This window comes from Micromys minutus (assembly GCF_963924665.1).
Source record: "Micromys minutus genome assembly, chromosome: 4".
Classification (NCBI taxonomy): domain Eukaryota; kingdom Metazoa; phylum Chordata; class Mammalia; order Rodentia; family Muridae; genus Micromys; species Micromys minutus.
Window position 1 is genome coordinate 75697384 of NC_137973.1, and position 14722 is coordinate 75712105.

The window sequence follows — 14722 nt, forward strand, 5'->3', positions numbered from 1 at the left end:
CTCTAGTCTTGAGAGCTGTGTTAGTACCCTTTTCAAAGGAAAAAGGAACTGCTCTAACATCCTAATTTGACGATATAAATACCCTCACTGGGGCTTGTTTTAAGTTACCAAGATGAAGTCACTGACTTTAGAAATGAGAAGTAGGTGGCACTATTAACTTCTGTTTAGTGCTGGAACAAAATACTTCATGGAAAAAATCAACAAAATCTAAATATACTAAATACTGACATTTAAGATCTCCAAACTGGTTAGAAGTAGTTTGTAGGAAAGTGGGGAGGAAAAAAAAACCTTCAGGGTTCACTTGAAATAATGAGCTTAATCTCACAGTTGGAAATGACTGCAGGTGACAGACTCTCTACCATAACCCATCATATGCAGACATCAGCATCATTCCTGGTGTCAAAGGGCAAACACTCTTCACAGCTCGCTTTGTCTCCATGGTCCTTGGTAATAGAAGTCGCTCCATGAACCAGTTAACAATAAAGTACAGAACCAGTTATTCTAGAATCCTACCCAAGATCCCCCCTCTGTTCTCTCTCTGCTTCCGATGATGGATGAATGTGACCAGCCGGCTTCCTGCTCCTGTTGCCATGTCATGTCTTCCCTGCTATGACAGACTCTCCCTCTAAAACCATAAGCCAAAGTTAACTTTCTATCTCAAGTTGCTTTTGGCCATGGTATTTTTATCTCTTCATCTTGATTTCACAGTTCAGCTTATATTCTCTCCCACATTGTTCTGATTTCTTTTCATATTAGAGGTTCAAAAGAAATGAGAAGCCAGGTGGCCCATATTAAGTTAAGACTCCACACATGAGGATGAGACCTTAATCAAGCATTTCATACACTGTGCTCACAAACCAGTCAACAGTTTAAGAAAAGATGCCTGAAGCACACTGCAGAGTCAGCACTTTAATATGTGGTAAGTTAAGGCTTATAAAGTTGTCTAAATGTCTCAGGCCACACTTCACACCTGTCACACATTGCCCTCATTTGGAGGGCACACTTTGGTAGGCCTGGGAGTAAATCCACAATAACCTTTGAAATGAATCTACACTAAAATTATAATTTTCTTCTTTAAATTATTGAGTTATAACTTGATTTCCCAGCCGAGAGAACATAAAAGATAGTAACAGAGGCAGAGGAACAGCTGACAACAGACAGAGGGACAGCTGACCACAGGCAGAGGGACAGCTGACCACAGGCAGAGGGACACTTTTACAAGTAGCAGTATCACACTAAGGGGAAGGACGAAAATCAGAAGATCATAAATTGTCACACAATATTATGGCTATCTGTAGTATGATGTTAACTATGAATAATATTTGCTATGCTGTGCAGTATGTAGCTTTAAACTATATATTTTGGGGCTATTTCTAAAAAATGACAAAAACATTCATTTTGGTGCTCAAGAGAACCACCTTGAGTTTCTTCAAACTCAGCTCTCTGAAGACATGGGGTCACAATATTTAATGTTCTTTACATTAAAATATCACTGAAACAATAACTGTCAATAAATAAATCAAGTATGTCACCTGTCTTCTAGCAAGGCATTGTATGAATACCACTTGCTTAACTGTTGTGCAGGACTGCTCATGGTGTAGCATGGTTCTAGAGCTGAGTGGAGCTGCTATTGGACACACACCTGATCATTCCTGTAACTTTCAGGAATGATCTTAAAGGCTTTGCAACCCAGGTCATGGTTAGGAGTGGCTCCAGGCTGGGCTCAGCCGCTCATCTAGCATTTATTACATGAATGACAATTACATGTTTGTTTTCTGTCCAGGAGTTTAAGGTTTTACTTACTTTTGTTACTTCTTCTGCCCAAATCTAGCCAGCATTAAAAATTAGAGAGAAATATACAGCATGAAATAAAGTTGGAATTTAACATTTCCTACTACTTAGTATAGAGAAGTGTGTTTTATTTTAAATGGCATATTCTCTCCCTTACAAACTTAACACAGTAGCAATCTAAGTCAGTATAGTTGAATATGCTATGAACCCTGTCATTTATATGTATCAACACTACAGACTTAAAAATCTTATGACTCCACAGATAAAAATAACAGTAGCAGCTCCTCACACTGAGAAATCTGACCTATCCTAGAGAACCTATAGTCACTCATGGAAAATAAAAGGTCTGAACTATATGATTTCTAACTTCTCTTCGAGTTATAAATTCTAAAATTATAGGAAATAAAAAATAAATCAAAGCCATATGGACACTGACTGCTACTGCTACAACTGTGTTTTGGGAAAAACAGTCACTTTGAAATATAAAACATCTAAGATTGCCAGTTAAATATCTTACTGTAGATAGATGATAAATAGTCATAAAACAAATGCTTTTAATAAATCAAGCAAAGTCTTGCTAATTGTTTAGGATATTCTTTACCACAGATAAAAGGAAACCTATGATTTACATAAAATTAAAGATGATTGAAATAGTTTCACCCTTCTCAGTTACCTAAAGATAAGACAATGGAAATAAATAAATGCATTCTCTTGCTATCTAAAGAAAGCTGTAATTTTGCCAGGGGTTCAAAAATTAATAGGTAGAAACAATAGTTAATACTAAAACATCAGGTTTTTTTTCCTGCTTTTAGCTCAATGCTAATAGAATAAAAGTAATCAATCAATGATCCATTAATTATTAAGTATACTATTGATTTCTTGCCACTTTTAATGGAAGTCATTTATTTAGAATATAATTTCAAAAATTTTGTGAGTATATAGTATATGTACTCATTTGTGTGTGCATGCATGTATGCATGTGTACGTGTGCTGGTACAGAGATACAAAGGGCAGAGATCGACTACACGGGACTTCCTTGCTTCTCTTCACCTCATTCTTTGGTTAGGTCTGTCACTGAAGCTGGAGCTTAGCACCTGGCTCCAGGGGTATTCCTGTCTCTGCCCCGCCTCCAGGGTTGGGGTTATTGATATGCACCACAATACCAGGCTTTGATGTGGGGGCCGGAGAATGCAACCTCAATTCTCATGCTTGCATGGCAAATGCTACACTGAGCCATGTGTCCAGCCCCAAGGAAATCAGCTGCTGTAAGCTGACACAAATGAACTATGTCTATATTCATACAATTTTACTTCATTAGACAAAATCCAGCATCTCAAAAATGTCTTCAGTTTGAGCTCAATTATATGAACATTAGCTGTTATAAACAATTCATTATCTTAGTCCAGGCTGTCACCATCCTGAAATGTTAAGTGATTTAGCCCTGGATATGGACAGCCCTGGCCACTGGGACTTGTGTCATCCAGGGACGCAGAAACAATAATTCTATGTTGAATTTCAATAGTAATACAATAAATAACAAAGTTACTAAACAAAACCAAACACTAAAAGACTAAAAAACAAAAAACAAACAAAAACACAGTCTCTGTACTTTTACATTTTTTTCCAAGTCAGGTAAGTCACACTAATTTTGATCACTAAAAGTAACTATGACATTTCAGCCTAAACTAACACTAAATGAACATCTTTTGTTAGATGAAAAAGTACATTACTGATGGTTTTAAAATCTGTGTTTGGCATGGCCAATAAATTTGGCTATTTTAATGCACTAGCTGTTCTTCCAACTGGCATTTTTGTCTAGACACAATCAATGCTTAACTTCAGCTATTTAGATATGCAGCTAATAGCAAGAGAAGGCATTTTATGTAAGATGTAGAAAACACAGTAGGCCAACAAACCTTCAGCCATTTTACATGCAGGAAGTTGAGCATGTAAGAGAAATTTACCATAATGTTATCTCCTTCAGGGCGGGCAGAGTTTAGTTGCTTAAATGCATAGGTGAGAGACAAAGAACACATTCGCTCATGAGTACACGGAAAGGGTTACTTCTGCACAAAAAAGCACATGCTGAACAGGCATTAAAAGTTTATGTTCTTTATTTAAAAAGAAACAAACCATATTTGTTTTTCTGTGTAGTTCATGCAATAGTGCCTATCTAGAGATACAGAATTTTCAAAACAAAAATCAGCTGATACTTAATTTCAAATCAGGTTCATTTATGGGAAACAGAATCTTTAAAAATTACAAATTTAAAAATTTTCTTCTATAAAAGCCTACTTCATACCAACACATTTCCTATTTAAAGCTCCTTTCTATTCTGTGAACTTTTGACACTTGCAACCATTTTCTCAGCCAGATCTTATCACACGAAAGCTGAGCAATGCCTGTATTTCTAATAAGCTGCAAACATGTAGAGGCAAAGTTAAGGAGATAGGATGGTGAGGTGCATTAACCTACTGGGGTTATAGCCTGAAGACTTACATTGCTGAGGAAATACTTATCACAGACAGAATTTATGGAATGGGAATTATCTGAAGAGATATTTTCTCATAGATTCCTTTAAGTGGTAAAAACACTAAAACTAATTTTTTCTTCTCATTAAACGAAAGTTTTATTTAAAGCTAGTATTATAATTAAGTTACCAAATATAGGTGGCTTATAATTTAAATGCACAAATTCAATTTTCTCCTCCCTTCTCTGACATGATTGTTTGTTGATGTTTTTGTTTTGTTCTGAAACAGTTCTCACTCACCCGACACTGGCCTCAAACTCAGAAGGCAGCTGAGGTGCTCTCTCAAGTGCTGGGATTACAGGCCTACCTATGTCTGGTTTTCTTAATTTCATTACTATTTATCGATTTAGTGGTGCTGGGAAGGAAACCAGGGCAAGGGTTCTATGGCTGAGCCTCACTCTCAGCAGAGGTCTTACTGCATCAACATCTTCCCATACTCACTGTGAAACGTTTTTATTCTCACTGTGCTGGTACTTTTTTTTTTTTTTTTTGAGAAATGCTTCTGATAACATTTTTAAATTATTATTCCTTACCAATTTATTAAAAAAAAAGAGGGATACAGTAACAGATTTTTAAAGGCATTTTGGCATAACATTATATGAATAATTTTGTCAGTACTTAATTCTGTTAGAGTTTTGATAGCATGCATTGAATTCCCACTAGTTACCATAAGCATGAAGTACATGTAGGACAGAACATAGCATGGAAACAGATTTCTTGGTGAGTATAGATTAAGCATAATGATCTGTGAATACCAAAAATTGCCACAAGGCTATTATCTTAGCTCCTGGATTATTAATGATTTGAGGTCCAGATGTACCACACTCTGAAAGGGTGCTATACATTTATTTTTTTTCCTAAGAAGGACTGAGGTTTTCTTTCTTTTTTTTTTTTTTTTTTGACCTTTGTTTTTCTTGAGCTTCATATAATCTGTGAGTTGTTTCTGGGGTGTTCAGAACTTTCAGGGGTTAGTATCCAATTATCAATGACTGCATATTATGTCTGTTCTTTTGTGACTGTGTTACCTCACTCAGGATGATATTCTCCAGATGCATCCATTTTCTTAAGAATTTCATAAAGTCATTGTTTCTAATAGCTGAGTAGTACTCCAATGTGTAAATATACCACAATATCTGTATCCATTCATCTACTGAAGGACATCTGGGTTCTTTCCAGCTTCTGGCTATTATAAATAGGGCTGCTATGAACATTGTGGTACATGTGTCTTTGTTGTATGTTGGAGCGTCTCTGAGGTATATTCCCAGAAGTGGAATAACTGGGTCTTTAGGTAGCACTATGTCCAATTTTCTGAGGAACTGCCAGACTGATTTCCAGAGTGGTTGTACCAGTTTACAACCCCACCAAGAGTGGAGAAGTGTTCCTCTTTCTCCACATCCTCGCCACCATCTGCTGTCATCTGAATTTTTGATCTTAGCCATTCTGACTGGTGTGAGGTGGAATCTCAGGGTTGTTTTGATTTGCATTTCCCTGATGGCTAAGGTTGTTGAGCACTTCCTTAGATGCTTCTCAGCCATTCAATATTCCTCAATTGAGAACTTTTTGTTTAGCTCTGTACCCAATTTTTTAATAGGAATGTTTGATTCTCTGGTATCTAACTTCTTGAGTTCTTTGTATAACTTGGATATTAGGCCTCTATCAGATGTGGGGTTGGTAAAGATTTTTTCCCACTGTTGGCTGCCATTTTGTTTTCTTGACAGTGTCCTTAGCATTACAGAAACTTTGCAATCTCATTAAGTCCCATTTGTTAATCTTTGACCTTAGAGCTTAAGCCATTGGTGTTCTATTCAGGAAATTTTCCCCTGTGCCTATGTGTTCTAAGGTTTTCCCTACTTTCTCTTCTAATAGTTTCAGTGTATCATTTTACCATCTTTCAACACACACACACCAGTAAACAGACGTTACTCAATGCTGGAGCTGGTGTTTTCTTGTTTTACTTTTTACTGATATGTTAAGTCTAATCTACTAATTTGTGAACTGAAGTTAGCAGAAACTTCTGCAGTATTAATGAAAGCAGGATACATTTAACAAAATTATCATTCAATACAACCAGAATTTAAAGAGTAAGAAAAGGAAAACAGTAAATGAAATATTTTAGAATGTAGTGATGAACCTTCCTCCCAAACCTTACTAGTCTAGTCACAAAGTAACTCATGTTAAAAAAAAAAGGCAGTAAAATTAAACAGTATCTAGGCTAAGAAATATGCTCTTTACTTGCCAGCCATAAACCAAGAAATACAACAACAACAACAACAACAACAACAACAAGAAGGCAAAGCTAAAGTCCCAGTAGTCTCTACACTTTCACTTATCTGAAGGACAGGGGACAGAACTAATGTCACCAATGCAGCATGCCTCAAGGCTACATGCGGTAATCACCTGAGAGGACTTTCCTCCCTAATGGAATTCAAATTATGGCACTGTCTGAAGAAGAATAAGCCCAGTAGGGAAACAAATAAAACCAGAATTTTTATCTGGAATAATATTTTCATTATTCGGCTATAGATAAATTGTGTTTATGTAATGCAGTAATTCTAGAAATTTTAAAATAAATCAAATTGCTGGGCTATACTGCCTGTATATCTTTTAATTTTGAACATGAATTTTCCTGACTGTAATAACTGCCAACAACTCTCCAGAGTCGCTTTCTTCTGAAGATGTGTCCTGCGTTTAGTTCCTTTCCTAAGAGCAGCGCTGTAGCACGGCAGCGTGACCAGAGGGCAGCTGTCACTAGAGCGGGGCTTCCTGGCTCTTGTCCAGGTTAAAAGCAGACAGACCATTGTCATGCCTGTTAAATAAACGTTTCAGTTGGAACCTGACAATACTGCTCTTATTCCACAATCATCACATTGTTTCCTACTCCAGATATTTATTTTCCCCTAATTAAGGGAATAATGATCCTTGTTAAGATTATACTAATTATAAAGTTAGAATCTTAAAAGTCAATCCACACTAACTTACCTATCCTAATAACTAGAAACCAATAAATTAATGTAGGGTCTCTTGGCATTTATTTTATAGCTAGTTTATAAAATTTAAATTTTACAGATGGTTTGTTTAATGGAAAGCACACTGTGGTGATGACGTTGTGAAAACTGAGAAGTGAAAATGAAAGAGAATGGCTGTCCTCTCAGAGTTGGCCTTTCTTAGCACTCGCTAATACAAAGTATAAATTTCACTGAACAGCAATTCTCAAGCTTTCTTTCTCCAGAGGAAACTAAACAGGACATCGCTGGTGCTGGCTGTATGCTTACTATGCAATGGCTGACAACACACATCCCCAGGCTCAAATTAAAATATTTGTTTATATTATACTACTTTTCAAATTGTTACATCCTGATTTAAGTACTGTACATGATGGAATAAAAATATAGCCAACATATCAATAAAAGTTATACTTAAAGAAATATTGAATTTAATATATAGATAATTTAAAAAACTATTTTTAAGGCTGGTTCTGTAAAAATATACCCAAACTTATTATTCATATGGGTTTCTTCCTTTTCAAACAAGCCACCTGGGAGGCCATGGTAACACTATCCAACCTTTTTGAAACTATTCTTGTTGACAATTCCTTTGAGTGAGACATGGAAAGAAAATTCATTTACTTTTTAAGCCATAGGCAAGTATTTTCAAACTTGATTTTCACCTTACTTAAAATCCTTTTCCACCCCTGCCACACCTCCCCCCCCTTCTTTAGAGTGTGGGAGATGCCTCCACGCTGGCGATCAATGCCTCTTGATAATGACTGTTTGGTATTGGCTTGGATGAATCTTGTTCTGACCAATCTGTTTCATAATAGAAATATAGGCTGCTTGCCACTCTGTTCTGTAATCTGTACTTTACATGGTATATTAGTAAAATACTTCACAATCTTTGAAATTACTAAGCTGAAATGACTGTCTATTAGATACAAATAGACATTACTTACTGAACTTTTAGTTTCTGCGGCTTTTGCCTTTTTTAGTCTTGTTTTTGCAGCATCCAAATCCAGTCTCTTATTCTGTAACAGTTTTCTTTCTTTCTATAAATAATGAAAAAGAATAAAGTAAAGCCGAGGGCACTTTATTTAAGACTATACATACACTGGGCCAGCTGCTCTTACTATGTCTCAGCATCAAGTGTAACTCAACTACTACAAAACAGAATTTCAAATTTACAGACTGAACAATACATAAACAGTATATTGTTCTTAAAAGTAATTCAAGTTTGTACATAATGCTTTATACTAACTGTAATAGTTAATAGTCTACTTTTTATATTCCATATATCAGATTTCATCCTACTGACATATTATCTTTTTAACGGAGGGGACTGAACCCACTTTTATCTCGCTAGGCAAACACTCTACTACTGAGACACATTCTTGGCTTAAGCTAGTATCCTTTTTAGACATTTCAGTTTAAGCAAAGCCCAAAGTAAAACTCTTTGTGCTCGCAGAGGTAAAGCGCAGTAAGCACACTGGAGTATCCTACACGTTCTGTGGTATGGGATGTGTAGTGTGTACGCACAACAGTGAGTAGCACTGAGAAAGTCTTATGAACAGTCACCAGGAGCTTCTAGTCTATGTCAGCAATAAGAAAAGCTTTCTGGACTAACATTATGTTTATAAAAAAGTGACAACATAATGATTCTGCTTCAGCAATCAACAGCATTTTAAAATCAATATACTTCTTGGAAATTTAACTAGAATATAAAACAGAAATACAATTTTCAATAATTAGGTTTCTAGTTACAGGTTAAATTAACATGCAAGTATACTACAGTGAATATTTTATTTTCATAATTATTCCAGAAATTTCTCCATAGATTGAAGTGTTGGTAATGCATTAAAATTAAGTGCAGGCATAGTAACATCAATGTAGGGCTAAAAACTGGGGATTATGTTACTAAAAGTCCTTTCTTGAGGTTTAATTTGTTCTGGTGAATATGCACCTGTTTACATATTTACGCATTTAAATCTGCAACATTTACTATAAGAGGGTAGATTATTCATTAGAGACAAAGCAGAGATCGAAATCACATGACAAAGGGATCGTTCTCCTACTTACTGCGATTGTTTTGTAATCCCCTTCTATAAAGTTTCTTAAAGGAGTAAGGAAATTTAAGGCTGAAGTTTGAATCAGCTCTCTGTCAGCTGTTCCAATTCGCTTCTGTGTTTCTCCACATTTAATAAGGGCATTGCCTTCAAAGGAACAAAACATTGTTGTCTTTTTCATGGTCTAGTAATATCAGAACATTAACATGATTTTCCGTGTTAGCCGGCTTACGTCAGCGAATCAAACATTATTGGAAGGTACGCTCATTTAAATAGAAACTTAAGGCAAACATTTAACGGAAAGGATGAAGCTGAACTAAGTGCCTATCATATTCTAACTATGATATCTCTGACGAAGTGGACAGGGACATGGGGACAGAAAGCTGGCTTGGGGGTGGGGCCCAATGCAAGCACAGCCTTTTACTGGGTGGATCTGCCATTTTCTACATCTACATACACCTCAAATTCCCTAAGACTTTACACCTTAAGAAAAGTTCATCTTGAGGTACCAGGGGATAGTCTGGACATGTTGGAGAACTGGGACACAATCACTCTCAGTAGCCCCACTCACTAGGCTTGTGTCCATGGGCAATCAGCACCCACGAGCCTGTGTGTGCATGCGCGCACGCAGGGGAGCCACGCAATAAAGATTCTATTTCCAGTCCTACTTCCAATAAGCTTGGGCTCTGTAGATCTTAATCCTTCCATGTGAAAATGAGATCAGATCCAGACTGGTAAATAGTTGACAACTCCTGTCTCTGGACACAGACATCTGCATCTCAAGTGTTATCAATGTGGTCACAATTATTTAGCCTCTTCAAACCTAAATTTCTTGTTTTTAAAATGGACACAATAGAATGTCTACTATTAACAATGTTACAAAGCAAGAACTGTCTCAATACTCCAAAAGATATTTTAAAAAATTGAGGATTTACCAAAATTACAAATTAGATTCTTAGAATTAGATTCTTTGAATTAGATTCTTAAAGTCTAGTTTCAATTACCAGATACATTCACCAGAATTACTAGACGTGCAAATTGGTTAAGTAAAAGAGAAATTCTAAAATATTTTAATATTCATATTCTCCTAGAATCTCCTACCTATCTCTGATAAAGAGTCCAGAACAAGCAAGCAATACAATATGAATAAAGCATGAAGTTTCTCTAAAATTTACAGTTATTATTAGCAGTAAATTTAATTTCAAATTTAATCATTACAGATTTCTCAAAGAAATTAAAGAATATACTGTAAATATTTCAGTGTTACATTTATAAAAAAAGCTACTTAAATTGTTAATGGTATTATATAATATTTAGGTTTATTTCCTTCTGACACAAGCAGAATGAATATTAGCCATAGAAATCTAAAATAGTCCTGTCTTAAGAAAATTAGGTCTGATAATAGACATATGATGAGTGCCATGTAGGCCTGGGGACAATTTAGTAGGTAAAGCCTGATCTTGATCCCTGAGACTCATATGATAAGAGAGCTAATTCCTGCCAACTGTCCTTTGACCTATGCATAAGCATGGTGGCACACACACATTCATATAGGCACGCACTTTCATACATATGTGCACAGAGCAAGAAAGATGTAAAAACAAAGTTAGCACAGCAACTCATAAAGCTGGGTTAGCTGTAAACTCAGAACAGAAAACATGAGCTAGAAATGCAATGCATTCTTTATGTCCAGGGATGGGATGATGACTACTTAACACACTCTGGGTGCTGACATCAGAGGTAAGCAAATCGAGTATGTCAGGTGAAACATCGACCATGTGTGAAGCACTTTAATATAAAATAAATGAGCACTGAAAGTTTAATCTAAGTCATTACAACTACAACAGGCATGTCAGACCAATAAGAACAGGAATTCATTTACTTCTGAGAAAGATGTGAGTGCTCTATCTTTTCATCGAAATGTTATCATGATAAACTTGATGTTAGAACTGATTCAATCGTATGTTGGCATACGTAAATAATAAAATCTAAGTACAGAAACATTCTGGTCAGTCCTTCCCGTGGACTTACCGTAAGCTGTCCCTGGGCCAAACTCAGTCCCTGCGTCAATCATGTACTGCCCCAGAAGCTCAGGGTTGTTGATGCGACTTGGCGCTTTTCTGTCCAGTTTCTCATACACAAATTCTTCTATCCTGGCATCTAGGAGAGAGGTTAGGAAGGTCAGGCATGGTGGCACAGGCTTTCCCTTCAGCAGTGGGAGGTGGGAATGCTGCCATCCAAGGCTAGAGTGCACTGCACAGACAAGACACTACTCCCCAAACCACAAGAAAGAACTTAAAATACATTAGCAAAACTATTTAAAAAGTTTCTTCCCATTCCAGCCACTTACTACTTCTTAAAAATACAAAATTAGCTCTTATTCAAGTATGTCTCTTTAAATCTAATTATATGTTGGCTAATATAAAATCTCGGTATGAAAGCAAGTATTCTAAAACTAAACTTGTTATTTGGGTATTTTTTTAGATTTTAAGTTTCAGAAGAGAAATTTATAAATTTAATATATAGTGAAGTTGCCTTTAACTTACTCTGAAATTATGTTTATGATTTTAAAATCAGGGGTATGTAGCTAGGAAAATATGGATGTAAATTATCTAAGACCTAAGAGTCATATCTGACAACCTTTTGGCACGAACATGTAGTTCTCTCCTACAGAGTCTAAACATAGACACAGAGCTTAAGGGACACAGCAGCCCTGCCCTGGAATAGTCTTCAGACTGGTCAGCAGTATGGCAGCTAAAATCTTTGCTTCGCTGTTTTTGGTGGGTCTGGAGTATACACACGTGCAGATGCATGTAGTAGTCAGAGCTGATGTTTGAGTTCTTCCTAAATTACAGTAAACAGGTTTTTTTTTTTTTTTTTTTGCTTTTTGTTTGTTTTGTTTTAAGATCCAAAAATGATAATGGAAATACTTCAGAAATTGGCCAAAATGTTAATTCTAACACACGAAAAGGTTAGTTTGTAATACATAAAATATATGAATTAGAGAATGTCAAAATAATACTGCTTTTTTTGGCAGAGTCTGCTGCAAAACTACAAAAATTGTAAAACAAAACTTAAAAACCTTTTAATTAGCCAGAAGTGTGCCTTTTGTCTCAGAACTTTGGGGCAGAGTCAGAAAAATATGAGTTGGAGGCAAGCCCAGTCTACTTAGTTCCAAGGAGCCAGAGTTATCTAGAGAGACCCTACCTCAAAACAAAAGCAAAACTCCAAAACCTTTACTGAAACGTAAGTGAGTCATTTTGAAATATCTGTCCATGAAATACTGACCAGGGCTGAATTTTCTAATTACGATTTTCAGTTCTAATTGCTTCTTACCTATATTGTCAAGAGTTAAAAGGATAATCCTACACTGTTTTGATTCAGTAAATAGATAGGTAGTATTTATGCATAGGTCTTTAAAGATATCTAAATTATAGGACTTTCAGGAAAGATAAAAGGTTACTTTAAGTCAAGTAATTTTATAACTAGAGCACAAAACAATCACCCTGATTTTCTTCCTGGCAAACAATGGAGAAATGGCTGTTGTGGATGCTGAGTTACACGCCTCTACTCACCCGCCCGCCAGTCACTGAGTTCACTTGTCATTCAGAAAACAAGCTGCATGTGTGAGACCCCAGTAGAAAAAGAACCAATAGTAGTGTTAAAGTATAGTTGTGTATAATTTAAATGTTAGTTAATGAGCAAGAAACACTGTACTGTGCCTGTGGTGTCCAAAGACAAGAAGCCTTATTCAAGGCTTGCATACTTTTTAAAGGGTATAACAATTTAACTACAATGGCACACACACAATTAATAGTATTTTTATAATGCTTAAAAGACAATGGAATTTTACAGTATGCTCACAATAGCGCTGGGAAAAGGAAAACGTGCACCGTTGCCTTTGTCCTTTGGTTTTGATATTTTAGGAGCTCCTTAACAAGAATAGAAGACCAACAACTAATGGACTGTTGGGGGCTCCCAGAGACTGAACCACCAACCAAAGAGCACATGTGGGCTGGACATAGGCCCCACGCACATATGTAGCAGATGTGCAGCTTGGTCTTCACGTGGGTCCCCCAACCACTGAGGGGGTGGGGTGCGGCACAGTCCCTGAGTATGTTGTCTGTCTGTGGATTCTGTTCCCCTAATTGGGCTGCCTTGTCTAGCCTCACTGGATGAGGATCCGCCTAGTTCTGCAATGACTTGATGTGCAAGGGTGGGTTGCTATTGGGGGGGGTGGGATCCCCTTATCAGAGAAGGGGAGGAGGGATGGGGTAGGGGCTATATGAGGTGGGTACTGGGAGGAAGAAGACTACAACCAGGATGTAAAGTGAATAAAGACTAGATGTCAACACATTAGGTTCTAGTTGAAGCTCCATTTCAGTTAGCTTGCTATACTGCATAAGAGGCTCACTTAGCAATTTCATTCTGTAAAAATTAGTGCACACCTCATTTGCAAGGCTACTGACTAATCCTCAACACTCTGTGGTTCTCTAAAAATCAAGTTTAATAACTTATGGGAAATATCAAACTTAAAATATCTGTTCTCTAAAAAGGCCTACATAATGTTAGTTGTAAATTTGTTAGGAGGTATACAGAAGTGTTCATCATCTCTTCTAACCTAAACCACAAGACACAAAACACACCATCTTCCATCTGAAAAACACTGGCTAGCAGCACTCAGGATGGAGAGAAGTAGAGGGCCTTACTTGGATTTGGCTGCAACAGCACTTCCGTCTGTTTCATTATTTTTTCTGTCCATATTTTGGTACATTCGGCTTTGCTAAGGAGGTTTTCCAGGTGAGCATCTAGTTCTGTTTTCTCTGCTTGGCCAAGCTTTTCTTCTGTGAACTGTGAATATTTAAAATAAGAATGTAAGTATATAAACACACCTCAAATACGTAGGAAACTGCCAAAGAGTAAAAATCAAGTCCAAACAATTCTAGACATGTAAACACTTATACTCAGGCTTGTATATAAGTCACTGCTTGTTAGCATTGTTTTGTGCCTGTCTTACATCCTACCACAGAACCTACGATGGCTACCTATGTCCTCTATAAACTGCATGGTATGAATCCAGTATCTCCTGGTACATAAATATTACTAACAAAGAGGACGATTTGGATTGGCTGACTCTGACCTCAGATCCTGACTGTATGCTAATCAACACGGGTAAGCTTCTCAGTCATCTTTTCCCTTTGTATCGTCTGTCATAAAAGTGGCACAATGAATGCATTCTTTTGAGATGCGGTTTTACTGTGGAGCTCAGGATGGTTTTGACTTTTTACAGCCTCAGCTTCCCAAATAATAAATGTTTTGAGGACTAAGTAAGACTGTCTATAGAA

At 36.7% G+C, this 14722-nt stretch overlaps 1 protein-coding gene across 1 annotated transcript in view; it reads right to left on the minus strand.

Moving 5' to 3' along the window:
- Window positions 1–14722, minus strand: part of SH3GLB1 (SH3 domain containing GRB2 like, endophilin B1) — a 28321-nt gene that overhangs the window by 6745 nt on the left and 6854 nt on the right. The window contains exons 2-5 of the mRNA XM_080915467.1: window positions 14087–14228; window positions 11409–11537; window positions 9391–9524; window positions 8271–8363 (exon numbers count right to left, since the gene is read on the minus strand). Of these exons, the coding sequence (XP_080771593.1) occupies window positions 8271–8363; window positions 9391–9524; window positions 11409–11537; window positions 14087–14228 (498 nt within the window). The remainder of the gene's footprint in view (window positions 1–8270; window positions 8364–9390; window positions 9525–11408; window positions 11538–14086; window positions 14229–14722) is intronic.